The sequence below is a fragment of the Pipistrellus hanaki genome (genome assembly GCF_964339955.1).
Source record: "Pipistrellus hanaki genome assembly, chromosome: 8".
Lineage (NCBI taxonomy): Eukaryota > Metazoa > Chordata > Mammalia > Chiroptera > Vespertilionidae > Pipistrellus > Pipistrellus hanaki.
The window spans coordinates 17,331,110-17,352,201 of record NC_140510.1 but is presented as its reverse complement, the minus strand read 5'-3'; the positions used below and the strand labels follow the sequence as shown (position 1 = coordinate 17,352,201).

Genomic DNA, 21,092 nt, shown 5'->3' with positions numbered 1-21,092 from the left:
GCATTTCCCTGGCTGGGTGGCTCAGTTGTTTAGAACGTAGTCCCATACCCCCAAAGGTTGCAGGTTTGATTTCCGGTCAGGGCACATACCTAGATTGCAGGTAATATTCCTGTTTGGGGCATACAGTATTCCTGGAAGGCAACCGATCAATGTCTCTCTCGCACATTGATGTTTCTTTTTCTCTCTCCTCCTCCCAAAAAATCAATTAAAAATATAAAAACATAACAAAACAACAGCCATATCCTTTGGTTAGGATAAAAGAATAACAAGCAAACCCTAAGCACGGAGCCTCTAATGAGCTTCCCTGGTAGATAACCTTTCACCTGTCACAATGCATTGCTGGGAGCATTAAATGTGTCCTGTGTGACTACACTGGGAGATGAAGCTGTGCCTAGTTTGCTCTGGATCTCACCCTATGTGTCTTTTTCCTTTGATTTTCCCCCACTGTATTCTTTTGCTGTAATAAATCATAGCCACAAGCACAACCGCTGAGTTCCATGAGTCCTCCCAACAAAGCACTAACCTGAGGGCGGTCTTGCAAACCCCTGTTGCACATGCATACATACACACCAGATTCACACATAGAAAAAAGTGACTGGAAGAACACATATCAAGCTGTTATCAGTGATCTCCTATGAATGGTGGGATTATGAATTTAGTGAAATTCTTTTTCCTATCTAGATTCTAAATTCACTTATGTTTGGGGACTACAGAAGCCAAAAAGAGCCAATTATAGTAGGTCCTCGGGTTATGTCGGAGATCCGTTCCTATGGCACGACGTATGCAATTTTCGCCGTAAGTCAGAACCCACCTACATGAGCATCAGCGTCACTCACATGGAGCACATACACAGCAGTAATGAAGTGAAACAATAAAAAGAAAAATTAAACGAAAACAATTCCTGACCTTTACTTGTGGTAAATAATAAAAAACATTAAGCATATATATGTCAAAATGATGGAACTTTTATTTTTAATAAATAAATGAAAGATCGTGATGTAATCACAAAACAATGTTCGTCAAATCCTCTGTAACCCAAGGACTGCCTGTATTATTTCTCTGATCTTTGGTGGTGCTCAACTAATTGGCAACTCCAGTCGGAGACTGAATCCACAAGTACGGTTTAGAATTCACCATGAAAGTAGGGCCAACTCTCCACAATAATGCAGCGTAACCTCAGTTATGAACTTAGCAACTAAACACCCTTGGCTCAGCCTATTTTCCAAGCCTCGATCCTATAATGATTCCAATTAAACATTTGAGTTACCAATTATCTTTCCAAAGAAGATGATTAGAGTTTAAAACTATAAGCTCATGAATGATTTTATGTATTAACCTCAGGTTCAGTTCCTAAACATTTATCACTATGTCCTCTCCTCTCCCTCTAACTACAGAACAGTTTCTTTGACAAGAAGAATGGACACTGAAAAAAGCCTCATTTCCTCTTCCACTGCCAAAGATTCCTTTTTAAAAGCGCAGCTCCCACAACATTTGCTAATCACCATTTGATTTAACTGGCCTAATATGTATCACCTTACCCCCAATTCATTTTTGCATTCTTTAATCATTTGTTTCTCTACAGACTCATCACATATTAAATTAGAAAGAAATATTCAATAACTAATTATTTCAAATTTCTACTACCAGGTCAATTTTGTTCTTTCCCCCTAAATTTTCACTAAGCAAAATTCAAACGAATGAGTCAGTTGAAGGGTGATAAATCTATCTGTAAGTCACCATATACAATTTCTCTTGTTTGCTGTGTTCTAGCCACGCTGGCCATCTTGCATTTCCTACAATATATTGTACAAGCTAAACTCTTTCCTACAGGCCTTCCTGCCACCTGGAATGGTCATTCTCTAACTCTTTGTCTGCATAAGTCCTCCCCTATCTGAGACTCAAGTTAAATATACTTCCTTTGAGAACACTCTCCTGATGGTGCCCCAATCTAAACTAGCTCCTAATTTTACTGTCATTACAGCCTGTACTTTTCCTTCAATTATCCCTCAACTTGTATGTTTATTTAGGTGATTATTTCAAGTCTATTTCCTTCAACTAGACAGTAAATACCAGTCTATTTATTTACTTTTGTATCTTCCTCATTTAGCATTATGCCAGCTCATGTAATAAAAAAATAATAATTATAAAAGATACTCACTTTTTCTTCTCCTGAGTAATTTTTTTTTAAATTTATTTTATTGATTTTCTTCAGAGAGGAAAGGAGAGATAGAGCTAGAAACGTTGATGAGAGAGAAACATCAACCAGCTGCCTCCTGCACACCCCCTACCAGGGATGTGCCTGCAACCAAGGTACATGCCCCTGACTGGAATCGAACCTGGGACCTTTCAGTCCGCAGACCGACACTCTACCACTGAGCCAAACCGGTTTCGGCCTCCTGAGTAATTTTTAAAGTATTATTATTTCTAACTCTATGTGAGATTATTAAGAATGTATATATACAAAATATATACAATATATATTTTCATTAACCAAATAGTTTACCTTTCAGTCCGCAGACCGACACTCTACCACTGAGCCAAACCGGTTTCGGCCTCCTGAGTAATTTTTAAAGTATTATTATTTCTAACTCTATGTGAGATTATTAAGAATGTATATATACAAAATATATACAATATATATTTTCATTAACCAAATAGTTTAACTTAGTAAGATAGCTTCTAAATCACTATTGTTTATATTTTCCAAATATTTTATTATTGATGATTAAACTTTCCAAGCCCCACATTTTCTCGTGAAACAATTTTTTCTTAAAGTTCGGTAGCTCTTTTAGAAAAGCAGGTGGGTAACCTAAGAGGTCACCCTTATGCCTTAAGTCTTAAACTTAAGTCTTAATTTGTACATTTTGAAAAAAGTGGTCATGAAAAATGTAAATGTTAATTATGGGTGATTGATATATAAAAGTTTGTTACATATAACATTCACAATCTGTTTTCAATATTTCAAATGTTTCCTGAAAAGAAGACCAAGAATCACTTCTATAAGGAAAATCAATAAACGGTATTATATTCATTTTATATATTATTTTAAAGCTTCTTATTACTTAAGTTACAGAGAGAAAATAAAAAGATGAACAGATTGTTAGCCATAGGTCTGAATCCAGTACTATATTCATTCTAGGAGGCTACATTATTAAAAAGCACAGTAAAATCAATATTAATATGATTTTTAATGTGATGTCCCATAATTCAAAAAGATTGAAATTCTCACCTTATAGGATCTTCACAGGCACCAAATGGTAGCTTGCCAAACTCCAAACCTCCAACTTCCCCTCCTACAAGGGCATCTATATCTAAACAAAAGAAACATTTTTCCATTATTGAGCAAAAAATAGAGACAAGAATTAGTTCCGTTAGCCCTTTGGAATATTATACATTTAAAAGTGCCTACATCAAGAGCTTGCCAAAACCAGTTTGGCTCAGCGGATAGAACGTTGGATTGCGGACTGAAAGGTCCCGGGTTCGATTCCGGTCAAGGGCATGTACGTTGGTTGCGGGTGCATCCCCAGTAAGGGATGTGCAAGAGGCAGCTGATCAATGATTCTCTTTCATCGATGTTTCTAACTCTCTATCCCTCTCTCTTCCTCTCTGTAAAAAATCAATAAATTATATTAAAAAAAAATAAAAAAAAAAAAGCTCATACAGAAAAAGAGCTCATACAGCAAGTCAGAGAGCAAGCAGTCAGGCATTAAAGACTTGCCCCAAGAAAATCATAGTAAAGGGACACAATTCCTATTCCTATTTATCCAGTGTTTAATTCAAATCATGCATTCCAATTTTATCCTCCTTAAATATTCCTTAAATATTATTCAAAAGAACATTATTTTGCATTTAAGAATGTTGATTATATCACCCAAAAGATTAGCCATCATTAATAAAATCATATTTCAGTTGATAGTACATGGAAATATTTAAAGTTCACCAAAGAATTTCCTTTCCATTAAGAATGGTTATCTGAGATTAGAGAATTTAGAAGGTAAAACAACCCCCTAAGTGCCATTCCTCTTGAAGAAGTAATCAACACTTCCAAAAAACATCAAAAGGATTCATATTTATCTGAAATAATACGATGATTGTTTTTAATTATTCCTATTACCCTGAGAATCCCTAAAATTAAAGTCTACTGTTGAATTACGAACACACCGTTTTGCTAAAATCATGTTTGACAAACTATACCCTAACTAAATTAATAAAATTAGTCATTATATATGGTTCACTTACTTGATTCAGTAAATTTTCTCAAGTCAATTCAATCTATTTTTCCAACTAAAGAATGCTTACAATAATAAAGATCACAATGACTAGTTTTATTATAACACTAGAGGCCCAGTGCATGGAATTTGTACACTGTGGGGTGGGGTGTCCCTCAGCCCAGTCTGCACCCTCTCCAATCTGAGACATCCTGGGGGATGTCCGGCTGCTGGTTTAGGCCAATCTGGAACTGCTGGCTTCTAACCACTTTCCTGCCTGCGTGCCTGATTGCCCCTAACCTAAGGTGACCATATTTTAACATTGGTAAAGTGGGACACCATTAATCAGGGGAGAGGAAGGGGTTCTTGATTAAAAATTTGGTCTATATGGAGCAACAAAAATTTTCATAGAACACAAAAATAGTATTGTAACATATTTTTTTAAATTTTAACATAAGTACAATTTACAAATATAATAAATAAAAATTATGCATAGTATTATTTTATTCTTTGGCATACTTCTCATTTGAGTGAATTTTTTTTAGTAGATAGCTGTCGTTGTTTAAAAGGTCATGAAATTTTTCACAAGAATTTGTTAAATTATATTTCACACATAAAATGGCTTTCAAAGTCTCAACACTTAATTGTGATTTTCCTGATGTCCACACTTTATTTACCATCAAAAAACGCGTTCAGTCACAGCTGGTAAGGACAGCGAGTATTCCACAATTGTAACTGATCAACAATACGAACTTTGATAAGCAGTTCTCGTTAATCAGTTCTCAACAATTATTTGTTATTATTAAAGTTTAACATTATAAAATTAACAAAAATAATATAAAACTCATATTCTGGCTAAAGAGCCACATGGCCGCCAAAAACCGTATACTCCCTTCCCATTTACCCCACTGTTCCCTAGCTTGTCGCGCATTCTTTCCAAAAATCGGGACTTTTTTAAAATGCCGCTGGACGCAGGACAAATTGTTAAAAATCGGGACTGTCCTGCCAAAAGCAGGACATCTGGTCACCTTACCCTAACTGCTTCTGCCTGCCAGCCTGATCGCCCCCTAACTGCTCCCCTGCCAACCCAATTGATGCCTAACTGCTCCCCTGCCAGGCCGATCACCCCAACTGCCCTCCCTTGCTGGCCATCTTGTGACAATGGAGGGCGGCCATTTTAAGATGAGGTGGGGCAGCCATCTTGTGGTGGCCATCTTGTGACAATGTGGAGGTAGCCATAGCCATCTTGTGATGGCATGGGGGCAACCATCTTGTGATGATGTGGGGGCGGCCATCTTGTAATGACATGGGGGTGGCCATTTTGTGATACAAGGGTATGAGGGTCAATTTGCATATTACCTCTTTATTATATAGGATGCGATTTTTAAGAGCTTCAAAATTTATAAGCACATTTTGTAAATTAAAATTACTAGACTATAACTGCACAAATGTTTTAACTAAAAGTTGAGAATATTATGAAATGAAAAGACATGAGATTTAGAGTTTGACCAATGTTTAAATGAGAATTTTATCACTTGGTGATCATGTGACCTTGGTCTTGTTACTAATGTTCTCTGAGAAAGATAGTTATATCTGTAAATGAAAATTATGTGAAATAATATATAAAATGCCAAGCACAGTGTCTGGCTCATATTACATTTTCAATCCCTTCATTCTCATTATAGGAGAAAATAGTAAAAATGTATCTGGTCTTCAATCCACTGAAGAGGAAGGTTAATATTTTTATACCAATTTTAAAAAATCAGCAATAGAATGTTAACAAAGGCCTTATTGGCAATCAGAATTACACTGCTAAAATTTTGGCTTTTGGGCTTCTTCTTAGATCATCAACAGACCAAGGTACCCATCTTGGGAAATCTTTAAAATTGACTAATATTAGAGCAGCCTTTAAAAAAAAGAAAAGAAGGGTAGGAACTTAACTAGAAACCAACTACAAATTGTAGTGGGTATTATTGTCTGAAAACTAAAATTACCAAAACAAACATTTGAGTTTTCTTCTAATATATATGTCAGCTCAGCTTTTATTTTTTTTGCTTGTAGTTTAGATGCAGCTTTTTTATTGTACACTGGAGGCCCAATGCAAAAATCTGTGCAAGAGTGGGCCTTCCTTCCCCCCGCTGCCGGCACTGGCTTCCCTCTGGCACCCAGGGCCTGGGCTTCCCTCCCAGCCCCAGCTTTGTCCGGAAGGTCATCTGGAAGGACGTCTGGTCTAATTAGCACACTACACTTTATTATAGATTAGTTTCATATTATTCAATGGTACATAAAATAAGATAGTAATAGCATATATAACTACTAAAGCTAAGGATTACTTTTAATATCATCCCAAGATTACCAATTTATTATCTTCAATCCTATAAATAACCAACTACTTAGAATAAAAATAAACAGTAAAGAATATTATTTAATTCTTATTTATTTCTCTTTGAGGGAGGGAGGCTGAAAAATATTTTCAGGCTAGTAAAATCCTTATAACAATTTATGTTTATATTTAATTTCTTTTTATATATACCTGAATATAACTACACTTATAAGTAAGAGAAACATCCAGGGGGGAAAAAACACCTCACTTAATTAGGCTCTATTTTCGGGCTGAGCTTTTCTAGAACTTAACATGACATCTTATTTATATTTGTGTCTCTAGCACAGTCTGACCTATTATAAGCCAACTAGAGGCTTGATGCAAGAAATTCATGCAAGAGTAGGCCTTCCTTTCCCCAGCTGTTGGCACCGGCTTCTCTCTGGAACCCGGGACCTGGGCTTCCCTCTGGCCCTGGCTTCATTGGAAGGATGTCCGATCTAATTAGCATATTACCCTTTTATTATTATAATGATTATTGAATGAAGCAGTAGGTAAGCTGTTTTTAATTACATTTTTATCAAATCCAAGTTAAAGTTAAAATACAATATTCTACAGGCCTTCCCATCATAAGTATATGTGTATACAAACATTTTTTTCCTGGTTTCCTTATTTAACACTCTTCTTCAAGCTTTATAAAGTTCTCTGCAATCCATCCTCAGCTTATGATAGCTTCTCTTATTATAGTATTCTAAAAACAGACATTTTAATCATTCATGCATATAGCACATGATGTTCCACAGCAGGGGGATGCTTTATAAGCAGTATCAGCTTTTCAAAGTCAAGTATATAAAGTAATAATGTATATAGAATAATCTAAAGAGTTTTTTTAAAGAGAAAAAAATGATGAAGGAAATTAAATCAATAATATTGCATTTAGAATGAATTACAGATATTTCAAACTTAAAACACCTAAAACACACTCTTAAATAATTTTAATTTCCAAATATATTTTCTTTTCTATTTATATTCAGTAAGTGAACTACAGTTTTAAATTAGCTCACCTGGAGGTTGCTGAGGCCAAAAATATTGCTGCCAATCCTGAAGTACATAGGTCAATCGAATAGCAATACTAACTGGAGGCAATGGTGTTAAAGGACATCCCTAGGAAACAAATGCAAAGACAGAATGGTGTACTAGCTTAAAAAATACACACAGCGTTTTTCAAAACAACGCAAGAGAACAAAATGACATTAGAATAAAGCTGTTTATACTACTACCTGAAACAAGATACCAAATCCTTTGTCAAGCCCCGTGGGCAGGTGGTGCAGCCTCAGGTGCCCCAGCTGGTGCCAGGATTGGAGGTGTGGCCTGAGGTCTCCCAGCCCAGACTGGGGTGGGGGGAGTGCCTTGAGGTCCCCCATAAAGCCCCGCCAGGTGGGGGACACTGACTTGAGATTCCTCGCAGCCTCAGGTCCCCGGTCAAGCCCCACTGGGCGGGGGACACAGTCTGAGTCCCCCCCACCCAGTACTGGGGGTGCACCTTGAGGTCCCCTGTCAAGCCCATGTATCTTGGTTGCAGGCACATCCCCAGTAGAGGGAGTGCAGGAGGCAGCTGATTGATGTATCTATATATATTTTTTAAAGATAAATCTGTCTTATATTCTATTCGATTATTAGTCAGGACACATGCCTAGGTTTCAGGCTCTGTCCCCTGTAGGGGGCTTGTAGGAGGGAGTTTAGCTCTTACATCAATGTTTCTCTCTATATATAAAAATCAATTAAAGAATTTTAAAAAAACAGGCAGTAATTTCCATTATAATATTATAGAGAAATATTTCTATATACTCAATCAAATGATCAAATTGCTACTTTCATCTGGATTCCAGAAAAGACTCACAATATCAATGCCAACTTACAATCTTTGATTTGAAGATATCCAGCAGGCCCGATAAGTGAGTGTACTGATTTGGCACTTTTCGAAGATGAACCATTTCAAAATCAGTTCGGACACCAGGACCCTGACATTCTCCCACATACATTCTTCGCCATTTGTGATGAATTTGCACAAAGAGTGGCACCTGGCTGTAGGACATAATTAAAACAGAAATTTTCTAAATGGTTGAAAGTTTGTTAAAAAGTAGAATGAAAATTTTATTCAATAAAAATTATCATATATTAGCCTTTCCAAAGTCATGATACATAAAGTTGATTCACAAGTACTAAATAATACAAATTAAACCAACATTCATGATGATATACTTTTTACTTTATCATTTGAAGATAAAGTTAATCCTTACTACTCACAGATTTTCCTCTGTGCAAATGAGTCCACTTGCCAAAATTTATTTGTAACCCCAAAATCAATACTTGCAGCACTTTCACAGTCATTTGCAGACATGTGGAGAGCATTAAGAATTTTGAGTCACCTGATAAGCGTGTTTCCAGCTCAGGTTAAACAAGGCAATGCTGTCAAGTTTTAAAATTAGATTTTGTAACAGAATTTAAATACACTAAACATTTGGAAGCAAAGCACAAAAGCAGTACTCTTCATTTTGAACATTCATTGAGTATTTCAGTACGTTTCCCTTTACAAATGCTCTCCCTAAAGATTTTGTTGAGTTAGTCTTATATACAAATTCCAAAAGTATCATAATGTACAAGTAGTAATCCCAAGTATAATTTTAAAAACCTAACACTTAAGAACCATTTTCCTTCATAAAATATAATTAAAAATAGTTTTTAACTTATTGTCTATTTTTCAAAATGTCCCCTACCAGCCGGTGTTTCCCAAAGCAATAGACACAGAACTTAGAAGAAGATTGCACTTAGATTCACTGAGAACAGCATCGCTGTTTGCTGCAGGGGCGAGCACCACGAACTCTCGCAGTCCATACCTGGAAAAAAAAAGAAAAAGAAAAAAAAAAAGAATCATTGCTATTAAACAGGCGGAAACTTCAGAATACAAATATATATTATGTGAAAAACATTTTTTTAAAAGTCCCTTAAGAAAATTTAACAAGTAAGGTTTGAAGTACAGGTGTTTCTTTCTTTCTTTCTTTCTTTCTTTCTTTCTTTCTTTCTTTCTTTCTTTCTTTTTAAGGGCAACTAAAGCTACTATCAGCATTTCCTTCATTTAGTAAAATACTTCTATCATTCTACTACAAACTAGAAGCAATGTGCTGAAATCACAAGGGAAATAAATAACAGTTTTGCTTTAAAAGTTTAATTTTAAAAATGAAACATGAAAGCTAGCACTAAAATTTTGCTTTAACTGATAACTAATAGTGGACTTTAATTTTAGGTCCACTATTATAGAAAGAGAAAGTTTGAAAGATTCCTAAATGGCAGTAAAATAATTACAAGCCATGATACACTTGTCCTATTCCTAAGAGACAAGTGGTTAAGTTAGGAATCATAATTAAAGGAATTCTTTTATTCAATAACACATTAGGTAGATGACAATATTATCAGAAAGTAGTTTATTCTTGCTATGGTACTTTATAATAATGAAAATTTATTTAACTGTCTTTAAAAATGCCTTTAAAAAACACAAGTTTGCAGCCATACTTTACAAACAGGAAAGTTCAAGTTGGTGATCTTGCTTATTGAAAATTCCTGTCCTAGGCTCTCCTCAATATGTATTTAATAATTTAAAAAAATAAAAATTATGAAAGACATTACTTATTGCCCAATTTATTTTAATAAAATATAATAAAAGCCTAATATGCAAATTGTCCCCTTGGGCAGTTGTTTGACTGCTCGCTATGATGTGTGCTGATCCTCAGGTGGGCATCAGTGACATGGCGCTGGCAGCAGGTGGCAGTGAAGGCGCTGCTGGCCCCAATGGACCCTGATAAGAGCAGGACCATGGCAGGATGGTGAAGCAGGTGAAGGGGCGGTGCCAGGTTAAGGCAGGTGAGAGAGGGGGCCTGATGCCCTGCTGATTGCCCTGCAGACAGTGACTAATGGCAGCAGTGGGAGGGTGGGCCACTGCCCAGCTCCCAGGCACTGTGAGGCAGGACTGTAGAGCAGGTGAGGGGATGGCATCAAGACTGTAGAGCAGGTGAGGGGATGGCATCAAGCCCACCCATGCACGAATTCGTGCACCAGACCTCTATTTTTATAAACATTCTCCTAAGACATCCTCCAAATGGCAATAAATAAAAATTTCAAAGTCTAACCCATAATCTGTTTATTGTTCAGATACAAAAATTCATTTTGTCTTCTTACCTCACTTCTACCCTTCTCCCTCTGAAATAAAAATTAGTTATGTAAAAACAGCATCAAATACTGGGAGCTCAGAGCTATGAATTTTAGCTCTAAAGGTCTTGAAAAATAGTTTTCTTTTATTAATATCCTTGGAAGACAAAAAACAAGAGAACATTTCCCTGTGCCACCCCCACACTAGAATGAAACCACTGTGAACAGTTTGCTGGTTCTTCTTCCAGAAATATTGTATCTGTCCATGTACCAACTCTATCTTCAAATAAGATTATTTATTCTTGCTATGGTACTTTATATAATACATATATAATTTATATACACATATATCCTATTTAAGGCTAATATGCAAATTGTCCCCTAGACCAGGAATTCGACCAGTTTGATCAAGGGGACAGGTTGGCCAGCTAACTGCCCGTATCTCCTCCCCCCAGTCAGCCCAGCCAATCAGACCTCACCAGGCCTCTAGTGTGTGTGTGTTAATAAAAGGGTAATATGCTAATTAGATCGGACATCTTCTGGATGTCCTTCCAGACAAAGCCACGGTGGCAGGGACTGAGGCAGAGGTGGTTAGGGGTGATCAGGCTGGCAGGGGGGGAGCAGTTAGGAGGTGATCAGGCTGGATTAGGGGGCTCTTAGGGGGCAATCAGGCCTACAGGGGAGGGCAGTTAGGGCAATCAGGCAGGCAGGCAGGTGAGCGATTAGGAGCCAGCAATCCTGGATTGAGAGAGGAAAGTCCATTTGCCGGTTTAGGCCTGATCCTGGATGGGCCTTGGCTGGCAGTCGGACAACCCCCAAGGGGTCCCAAATTGCGAGACAGTGCAGGTCATGCTGAGGGAATCCGCCTGTGCACAAATTTCATGCACCCAGCTTCTGGCATGCATACACACACACATTAGAGGCCCAATGCATGAAATTCATGCAAGGGGCTTGGTCCTTGTATACCGGGCTTCATCCAGGTTGTTCAGCTGTTTGGTCTAATTAGCATATTACACTTTTGTAAATATACTAGAGGCCCGTTGCAGGAAGATTCCTGCAAGAATAGGGCTTCCTGCGGCTGTCTCTGCTGCCCTGCCTGCTTCCCTCCCTTCCCCGCTGCCCTGCTTGCTTCTCCGCAGCTTAACTCCCTTCTGCAGCACTTGGCTTCCTTCTACGCTGTCTTCAGTCTTCACTCTGTGTCTGATCATGCAAATTAACCACCATATTGGTTGGGTTAATTTGCATACACACTCCTGAATGGCTTGTGGGCATAGCAGAGGTATGGTCAATTTGCATGTTTCTCTTTTATTAGATAGGACTAGAGCCCGTGCATAAAATTTGTGCACAGGTTGGGGGGGGGCTTCTTAGCCCAGTCTGCACCTTCTCCAATTCAGGATCCCTCCCGGGATATTCAACTGCCGGTTTAGGCCCATCCAGGATCGGGCCTATAACGGCAGTCAGACATCCTTCTCACAATCTGGGACTGCTGGCTCCTAACTGTTCACCTGCCTCCCTGTCTGCATGATTTCCCCAAACTGAGTCCCCCCACCCCCCCTGCCAGCCTGGTTGCCCCCAACTGTCCCCCTGCTGGCCTGGTCACCCCCCATCTTCCCCACACACACACCAGCCTGGTCGCCCCACACAGCCTGCTGTTCAGTCATTTGGTCGTCCCTCCCTAACCTCCCTGCCGGCCTTGTTGCCCCATGCAGCCTGTGTTCTGTCACCCATCCGGTTGTTTCAGTCATTAGGATATACATTCTGTACCATATCCCCTACTCATCAATACTTTGCTTCCAGTTTTATACTGTTGCAACAATATTGTGATTGTCTATTTCTACAAGTATATGTGTGAGATAAAGTCCTAAAAGTTGCTGGAAAAAAGAACATCTGTATCTTTAACATTGATTGCTATTGCCAAACTATCTCTTCCCTCTCTACACAAACACAGCCTGTTCAGTGAATGTTGCCATTAACAAACAAACCAAACTGAACTGCTTTTTGTTTATCCACAATGAAATTCTATCCTCTGGTTTTATGTCCTCTATGTAAAATACCACCACACACATATATACACACACACACACACACACACACACACACACACACACACACTCTATTGCCTTCACTAAATATCCAAACCCTGCTGGATCTTTTTTTGAAGATTTGCCTCAAATACCAATCCATCATCCCTGTTAAACATATTCTCTTCTATGAATTCTAAAGTACTTTCCCAATTATTATCTTTGAAGGATCAATATAAGTTATTTGGTGAGTTTATTTCAATTATACTTTTTAAAAAACTGTACAGACAATTTTATTAAGTGGCATTTTAGAGAGGGATTGAGACTTAGCCTGCATGTCAAGAAAAAGTAAATTTTTAAAATGTGGCGATTATTAGCTCTAAGCCTCAGTTATACTTTTCAACTGTGGGGTTTTCAATTGGTTCTTTATTATAGTTTCCATTTATTGAGCTATCTTATTTGATTCATTGTTAGTATATTTTTAATTCTCTGAATACAGTTCTTTTAGTTCTTTGACTATAATTTTAGTAACTGCTTTGAAACTATTGGTAAATCTAACATCTGGGTCCACTAAAGTCCATTTCTGCTGTTGTTTTTTTTCCCTATTTGCATATGAGCCACACTTTCCTGTGACCCTGCATATTTAGTTATTTGTGGTTGAAAATTACATTTAGGTAATATATTATCGCAAAACCAGGTCCTATTTAACTTTCCTGAGAGTTGCTTCTCTTTTGTTTGTATTTAGTAACTTGCTTGGGCTTAAACTGTGCAATCTGTCTCCCTCAAGGTGTTCAGTTATTAATGTCTCTATTCAGTCATTTTGTACTTGTTTTTTAAACCAGGCTACCCCTTGTTTTAGCAATAAGCCAATAATCTGGGCACAGATGTGTTTAAACATCTAAACCAGTAAGCTTTTCCTTCTCTGATGACTGATCTGTGTGTGGGGGTTGGATAATTGACTCAAAGTCACAGCTAGCTTTAGAGTTTGGGCTCTGGTGTTTCCTGTGTACATATGTAATTTCCTATCATACAGGAATGCATACAGAGTGAACCAGCTCTTCCATGGTTCCCATACAGGATCTCCTTGCTAAATCTCTGATAAATCCACCACTTGCCTATGGACTGCAACCTCGGCCTAGCAAGGGTACAGGTTTTTGCCCTCCACCCAGAAGCAAATCTGCCTCTCTGACAAAAGAGCTGGTGGTTTCCATGGCCAGCCTAGGCTAGAAAACTACAGTTCTCACCAACAGAGATTTGTGCGAAGAGGGACAGTAATAGAACAGCCACAAATAGAAGGGCCAGAGGCCCCTGTTCTTACCAGAAGAGCTCAAGCAGTTTTTCAAGAGAAAAAACAAAACAAAAACTTTTAATTTTTTTTCTGCCTTTAAGCAATTTCCAGTGATCTAAAATAAGTTACTTATAAAACTTCTTCCAATTTCATACAATCTTTTTCTTTTTTAAAGAAGGTAACACTTCATGTCACCATTATCAGAAATCCTCTGAACATTAGCTTTTTAAAGAATAAAAATATTTTATAGGCCTTTGGGGCTATTTTAAAATTCCATTCTCAAAATTACCAGGTCCTTTTATATGTCTGTGTGTCTGTCTGTCTGTCTCTCTCTGACCAGCAAAAAATACATTAAAATCACAAAAATAAATTTTGAAAAAGCCATCATAATTATTCATTTATAAACATTGTTCATAAGATTGTTTGTGGACTGTTCCTTTTATTGCTGCTGCTGGTCCCTTATAGTGACCACAAAGTGATTGAAGCTGAAAGTCTGACAGTAGGTGTTCAGTTAATGTTGAATGAAAGTCTTGCTCTATAACAGGGGTGGGGACCATCTGGCCTGAGGGCTGTGTAAGGCCCACAAAATCATTTGGTCTGGCCCTTCCAAGGCAAATCCAAGCGGGACTCGAAATTCAATAAATCTAGGCTCTTTTTCATAGCAACATAAATTTATATTAAGCAAATGATGTTATAAATATCCAAGGGCCCTTGGCAGAAAAAAGGTTTCCCACCCCTGTTCTATAACAACATGCTGCCTTCCAATATACAGTATTCTGCCATGCTAATGTATATATTCACATTTAAGTTACCCATTTAAAGATCAGGGGATTCTACTGTTTAAATTAAATGGGTAATTTACTGAATTCCTTTTATAGTTGTTTAAATTGTTTAAGTTCAACGTTTTTAAAATGTCATAATAAAATAACAGTATTTATGAAACAATATCCAGTTTATTTGCACTTGCAAATAATTCTTTTATTTTTTAGTGTGCTACATAATCTGCTTACTATAGTAAACACAATGGAATGAACAAAAAGAAACAAACACAGATGTTATCATTTTCCCATTTCTTAGAAATTCTTTAATAAAAAATTAAAAGACCAACTCACACCAACAGAATAATTTAAAATCAGTATATAAATTCCCTTTACCAGGTCTCCTTCCTTGACTATGGTTCATACTTGGACCATTTTGGTGATGGTGTGTTTTACGGTAATGCCACTCCCTCCAAAATAAAATTCAGACATACTTTGAATTACTAAAAAAGATAAAGCCCTTTTAAATGTGATGTGCCTTTTTTATTAATGTGTCACATTTTATAATTTAAAGCTTTGATGTTATCATGTAACTGAGATCAACATTTGTTTTTTCAATTCCATTTCCAACAATATATGTTAACTTTTCTATGGTATTTAAGTGTTCTATACTAATCATCAGAATTAGGTTAGCTACTACCTAGATATGATATATACTTTGCAGGAAAGTGTTCGCAGCAGGCCAGTGACTGCTATCCTTAGGATAATCTACTTGCAAGGCCTACCTTTGCTGGCACCTAGAACTTGGATTTTGGGGGGTGGGGTGGTGGTGGTGGTGGTTCACTTCTGCTCTAACTGGTAAGAGTTACTGTACCTAAAATGTTTGTACAAACAATGTAGTTTATACTAAACACCTGCTTCCTTCTGGGAGTCTGAAATTTTGTTATTTATCAGTCAGAAGGTGCCACCCCCAATTAAAATCCCTGAGAACAGAGCCTCTAACAAGCTTCCTTGGTAGGCAACATTTCATATGTTGTCACAACCTGGTGCTAAGGGAATTAAGTATGTACTGTGTGACTCCACCAGGAAAGGCTCTTTCTACTGCCTACAAGCTTTGTCTCAAGCACCTTTTCCTTTTGCTGATTTTGCTCTCATGCTGTCACTGTAATAAGTCATAGCAGAAAGGGCAGCTATATGCTGAGTCCTGAGGGACCTCCTACCAAATCATCGAACCTGGGCAGCCTTGGGGCCTCCCCAACACACTTCCTAAAAGTTCTTCTGAATAAAATGTATACCTACCATCTTACCAGGCAATGTGCTCTTGGAGGAAAGTCATTATTCATACACAGCAAATCTTGCATAGACTGTGGAAGAACATCTATAAAAACATTAGATAATGAAAAAGTTAACTGTTCATTCTAAGGCAGAATTTTGTAATATGATTACAGAAATATTATAGAACATGTCTTGCAAGTCCATGTAGTTTTGCAATTGCTCAAAGATTTAAATCTAGGGCTAGCACTTAGATTTGGAGGAAGAGGAATGTCTTTCTCTCTCTTAGCAAAATGTCCTTCACTGACCAGAAAAACTTTCACACACATCCTGCATATTTATTTTCTAAATGAATAGAGTATTTTTGACTGATAGCTCTAAAATTTATATGTTTTTAATACCCTGCTCACTCACAGTTATATACTAGTATATCTCAGGACAAAGATTGGTGATTTGACCTATAAACAACTATACGCACATTTACTGAATATCTAGCATGGGCAGGTAGTAGTTGCCTAATTCTCCATAACACCTTCTCTGATCTTTCCCAATTAAAAGCAATCTTTCCTCCTCTGAACTCTAGGAGAACTTTATCGGTGCTTTGGGATGGTACTTACTTTCCACCTCCTACGACTGATACTTACCTATAAACCTTATTTCCCCTACTGAAACATAAATTTAAGTTTGGGTTCAAATGGACTTAGCAGAGTAATTAGCACATGGTAGGCACTCAATAAATATTTGCTGATTTAATTAATTTTTAAATGATGCTGTGATTCTTCCTTTGAAAAGATCACTTCTACTTCAGATGCACTGGTGAAATAACTATGCATATGTAAAACATATCCAGCGGATACTACATAATCAAGAGAACTAAATTTTTATTCAAAATGACAATTAACCCTACAAGTCAGGAGTTTAAAATACGTATTAAAAAAAAGCCTACCTTCTAGTACTTCATCCTTTCCTTCTTTATCAATGGATTCTTGTACAAGATAATGATGAGTAACTGAGAATTTGAAGTCAGCAAAGAAAATTTCATCTGATTTCTCTTCCCACGTGCCAGAAGTAAATATACCCTGTATTTAACAATAAAAGGGGGGAAAACATTAAAGTATTCAATAGCTACCATTATGTTTATTAGCCACAGGAATTTTTTTCCCCCTTTTCCTGCCAACTAATCTAAAAGTTCCATCCGCTATCTTCCACACAATTAAAGAAAAAGAAAAAAACATGTAAGTAAATAAAACAAAGAGGAAGTTATTTTATAAATGATTTATCAATGTTCCTTTAAAAAAATTCCCTAGAATATAAATTATTAAGGAACTTACAAAATTTATTATATTCAAGTACTTTTTGTGAGGTGAGTCTATATAAAACTAGAGGGCCAATGCACAAAATTCATGTGAGGGGCTCGGCCCTTGGGGCCTGGCTGCCTCTCAGCCCCACCCCCATTGTTCCGGAAGGTTATTCTGCCATCAGGTCTAATTAGCATCTTAGCTCTTTATTATATAGGATCATAAATATCCAAGGGGGTGGTGATAAGAGATCAATCAAAAGACTTGTATGCATGCATATAAGGATAACAGACACTAGGGGAGTGAGGATATATGATAGAGGTGGGGGTGGCTGGGGAGAGGCCAATGGGGGAAAAAGAAGACACATGTAATATTATATGTAATACGTTAAACAATAAAGAATTTATAAAAATCATAAATACACAATAAAACCCCCACCTTTCTACCAATAGCAGAATCCCTGAGTTACTTTGAACAAAAAAAATGATGAAATTTTATAAATTAGAAAGTACATGGCAATAAAATATACTTTATAAAGTCTCAAATCAAATAACATCACTACAGCACACAGCATTATGGAACATAGAAATTGCTTCATAAAAAAGCAGTTTGTAAAATCAATTTAAGTGATGTGACATCAGTAATAAATAAATATAAATTTTTGCAAGCTTCTTTATTAAGCTTTGGCATTCAAATATTTCCATTTAAATAGAAATTTGTTTTTGAATTTTGCTTATACTTTATTTAAAAAAATTTTCAATTACAGTTTACATTCAATGTTTTTTTTTTAATTAAAAAAAAAATCTTTATTGTTGAGAATATTACAGATGTCCCCTTACCTTCCCATTGCTCATCTCCACCTGGTTCCCAACTCATCCCAAGCCTTCACCACCCTACTGTCTGGGTCCTTAGGTAAGATCTTTGGTTAATCTCTTCCCGCCCCAGACCCCCTTCCCTTTGAGATTCATCAGTCTGTTCCATCCTTCCATACCTCAGATTCTATTTTATTTATCGGTTGATTATGTTCATTAGATTGTTTAGTTTGATTTTTAGATTCAATTGTTGATATGCATTTGTTGCCATTTTATTGTTCATATTTTTTATCCCTTTCCCTTCCCATTCCCCTTTTCCTTCTCCAAGAATACCCTTGAACATTTTATGTAATACTGGTTTGGTGGTGATTAACTCCTTTAGCTTTTTCTTCTCTGTGAGGCTCTATCTGCCCCTTAATTCTAAATGAGAGCTTTGCTGGATAATCTTGATTGTAGGTCCTTGATATTCATCACTTTGAATATTTCTTATCACTCTCTTCTGGCCTGTAAAGTTTCTGTTGAGAAATCAGCTGAGTCATATGGGCAACCTTTGACTAGGTAACTGCTTTTCTCTTGCTGCTTTTAAGATTCTTTGTTTTTAACCCTTGGCATTTTAATTATGTGGTGTCTTTGTGTGGGCCTCTTTGGATTCCTCTTGTTTGGGACTCTCTGTGCTTTCTGGACTTGTAAATCTATTTCTTTCACCAGGTAGGGGAAGCATTCTGCCATTATTTCTTCAAATAGGTTTCCAATATCTTGCTCTCTCTCATCTCCTTCTGGCACTCTTATAATGTGAATGTTGGTATACTTGAAGTTGTTCCAGAGGCTCCTTACTCTAGTTTCTTATTTTTGGATTCTTTTATCTTTTTGCTCTTCTAATTGGGTATTTTTTTGCTTCCTCATATTCCAAATTGTTGACTTGATTCTCAGAATCCTCTACTCTACTGTTGATTCCCTGTAAATTATTACTTATTTCAGTTAATGTATGCTTAATTTCCTTTTTCATGTCTTTAACTTTCTCACTAAGATCCTTGAAAGTCTCAAGAAGATCCTTGAGTAACCTTCTAACCATGGTTTTGAACTCTGCATCCAAATGTTTGGTTGCTTCCATTTCTTTCATTTCTGATATGTTTGTTGTCTCCCATTTTGGCTGCTTCCTTGTATTTGTTTCTGCGTATTATGTAGAGCTACTATGTCTTCCAGAATTGGTAGAGGGGCCTTGTGTAGTAGATGTCCTATATGGCCCAGTGGCTCAGCCTCCCCAGTCACATGAGCTGGGCACTGTAGGTGTGTCCCTGTGTGGGCTGTGTACAGTCTTGCTGTTGACTTTTGACTGCTGTTTGTGTCACTGGGAGTTGACCTCCAGGCCAACTGGCTGTGAGCACCAACTGCAGCTACCGTGGAGAGATGCTGTGCAGGAGACACCCCTATGGACTTGCTACAGTAGAGCTTCAGTCCTCACTGAGTCTTCCCCTTGAGTGTGTCACTTATGGATGTGTAGAGTTGTAATCTGCTTTGGTCTGAAGCTGTCCACCAGGTGCACTGGCTCTAGAGCCTCCAGGGAGGCACAGTCAGCCACTGCATGGTACCACCTTGCAGGAGTTATTAGGTTTGGACTTTGAGATGCCCAGGCAAGGCTCAGCTATGAAGCAAGGTAGGCTCATGCTAGTGCAGGGCCTTGGGCCTTTTATTGTTAGGTTTGGGGCACGCTGACCCAACTGAGCTTGTTTGGGAGATCTTAGGAAAGTCTGAAGCCTCAGCAAGGACAGACATTCATATGCAAAAACCACTGCAAATAAGTGGGTGGGGCTTCAAATTGGTTGAGGTGGGATCTCAGGGAATCACCAGGGCAGAGAGAAGAGATATGGCGGCCAGTCAGTCCTGCCACAGAGGAGGTATCAGCACATGAACAATGACCCCTGTGAGCACCTCCATCTGGGAGAAAGCTGCCCCGATGCCAGCCAATCACACTGGCACTGGAGCTCAGAGGAAGCAGACCTTTTAAGTTCAGTTGGTGCATCAGCCCTTTAAAAGGAACACCTGAGTCTCTAGCGGCCTCTGTGTCACTCAGCCCCAAACCCTACTAGTTTTTATAGTCTGTACTTAATGGCAACTTCTCTTCCCAGCTCTGGAACTCTGGGCTGAGAGGCTGGTGTGAGGCTGGGACCCTTTGCTCCTCACAGGCGGCCTCCGCAGAGACAATCTCCCTCCTATCTAAAAGCAGCACCTGTGGGTGCCAATCCAGCCAATTCTGTGCCTCCACACCTCCTACCATTATCAATTCTTCTTCACATCTCTAGTTGTAGGACTACCATTCAGCCAGATTTCAGGTGGTTCTGAATGATGGTGTTCTGTATTCTAGTTGTAATTTTGATGTCGTTGTGAGAGGCAGAGAGTACAGTTGCTTTCTTAAGCTGCCATCTTGATTCTTTTTCTTTCTTTTTTTTTCTTTTATTGATTTTGTACAGAGAGGAAGGGAGAGAGACAGAGAGCCAGAAACATCGATGATGAGTCATCGATCAGCTGCCTCCTGCACACCCCCCACCGGGGACATGCCCACAACCAAGGTACATGCCCTTGACCAGAATCGAACCCGGGACCCTTCAGTCCCCAAGCTGACGCTCTATCCATTGAGCCAAACCGGTCTCGGCTTGATTCTTCCACCCAATATTATTTTGTATTCATTTTGGATGTATAGCATAGTGGTTAGGCAATCATATACTTTACAATATGGTCGCCCCAATATTTAAAGTACCCACCTGGCACCATACATAATTATTACAATATTACCGACTTTATTCCCTATGCTGAACCTCATGACTATTTTGTAACTACCAATGTGTTTTTCTTAATCCCTTCATCTTTTTCACTTAGTCCCCTGAACTCGTTTCCCCTCTGATCTCTGTGTCTAT

At 37.9% G+C, this 21,092-nt stretch overlaps 1 protein-coding gene across 2 annotated transcripts in view; it reads right to left on the bottom strand.

The window, feature by feature from the left end:
- The window catches only part of RAB3GAP1 (RAB3 GTPase activating protein catalytic subunit 1), a 69,487-nt gene that overhangs the window by 34,515 nt on the left and 13,880 nt on the right, over positions 1-21,092 (bottom strand). For both annotated transcript variants that reach the window (XM_084892254.1, XM_084892255.1), the window contains exons 4-9: positions 17,017-17,149; positions 16,098-16,176; positions 9,306-9,425; positions 8,448-8,613; positions 7,593-7,692; positions 3,230-3,311 (exon numbers count right to left, since the gene is read on the bottom strand). In XM_084892254.1, the coding sequence (XP_084748380.1) occupies positions 3,230-3,311; positions 7,593-7,692; positions 8,448-8,613; positions 9,306-9,425; positions 16,098-16,176; positions 17,017-17,149 (680 nt within the window). The remainder of the gene's footprint in view (positions 1-3,229; positions 3,312-7,592; positions 7,693-8,447; positions 8,614-9,305; positions 9,426-16,097; positions 16,177-17,016; positions 17,150-21,092) is intronic.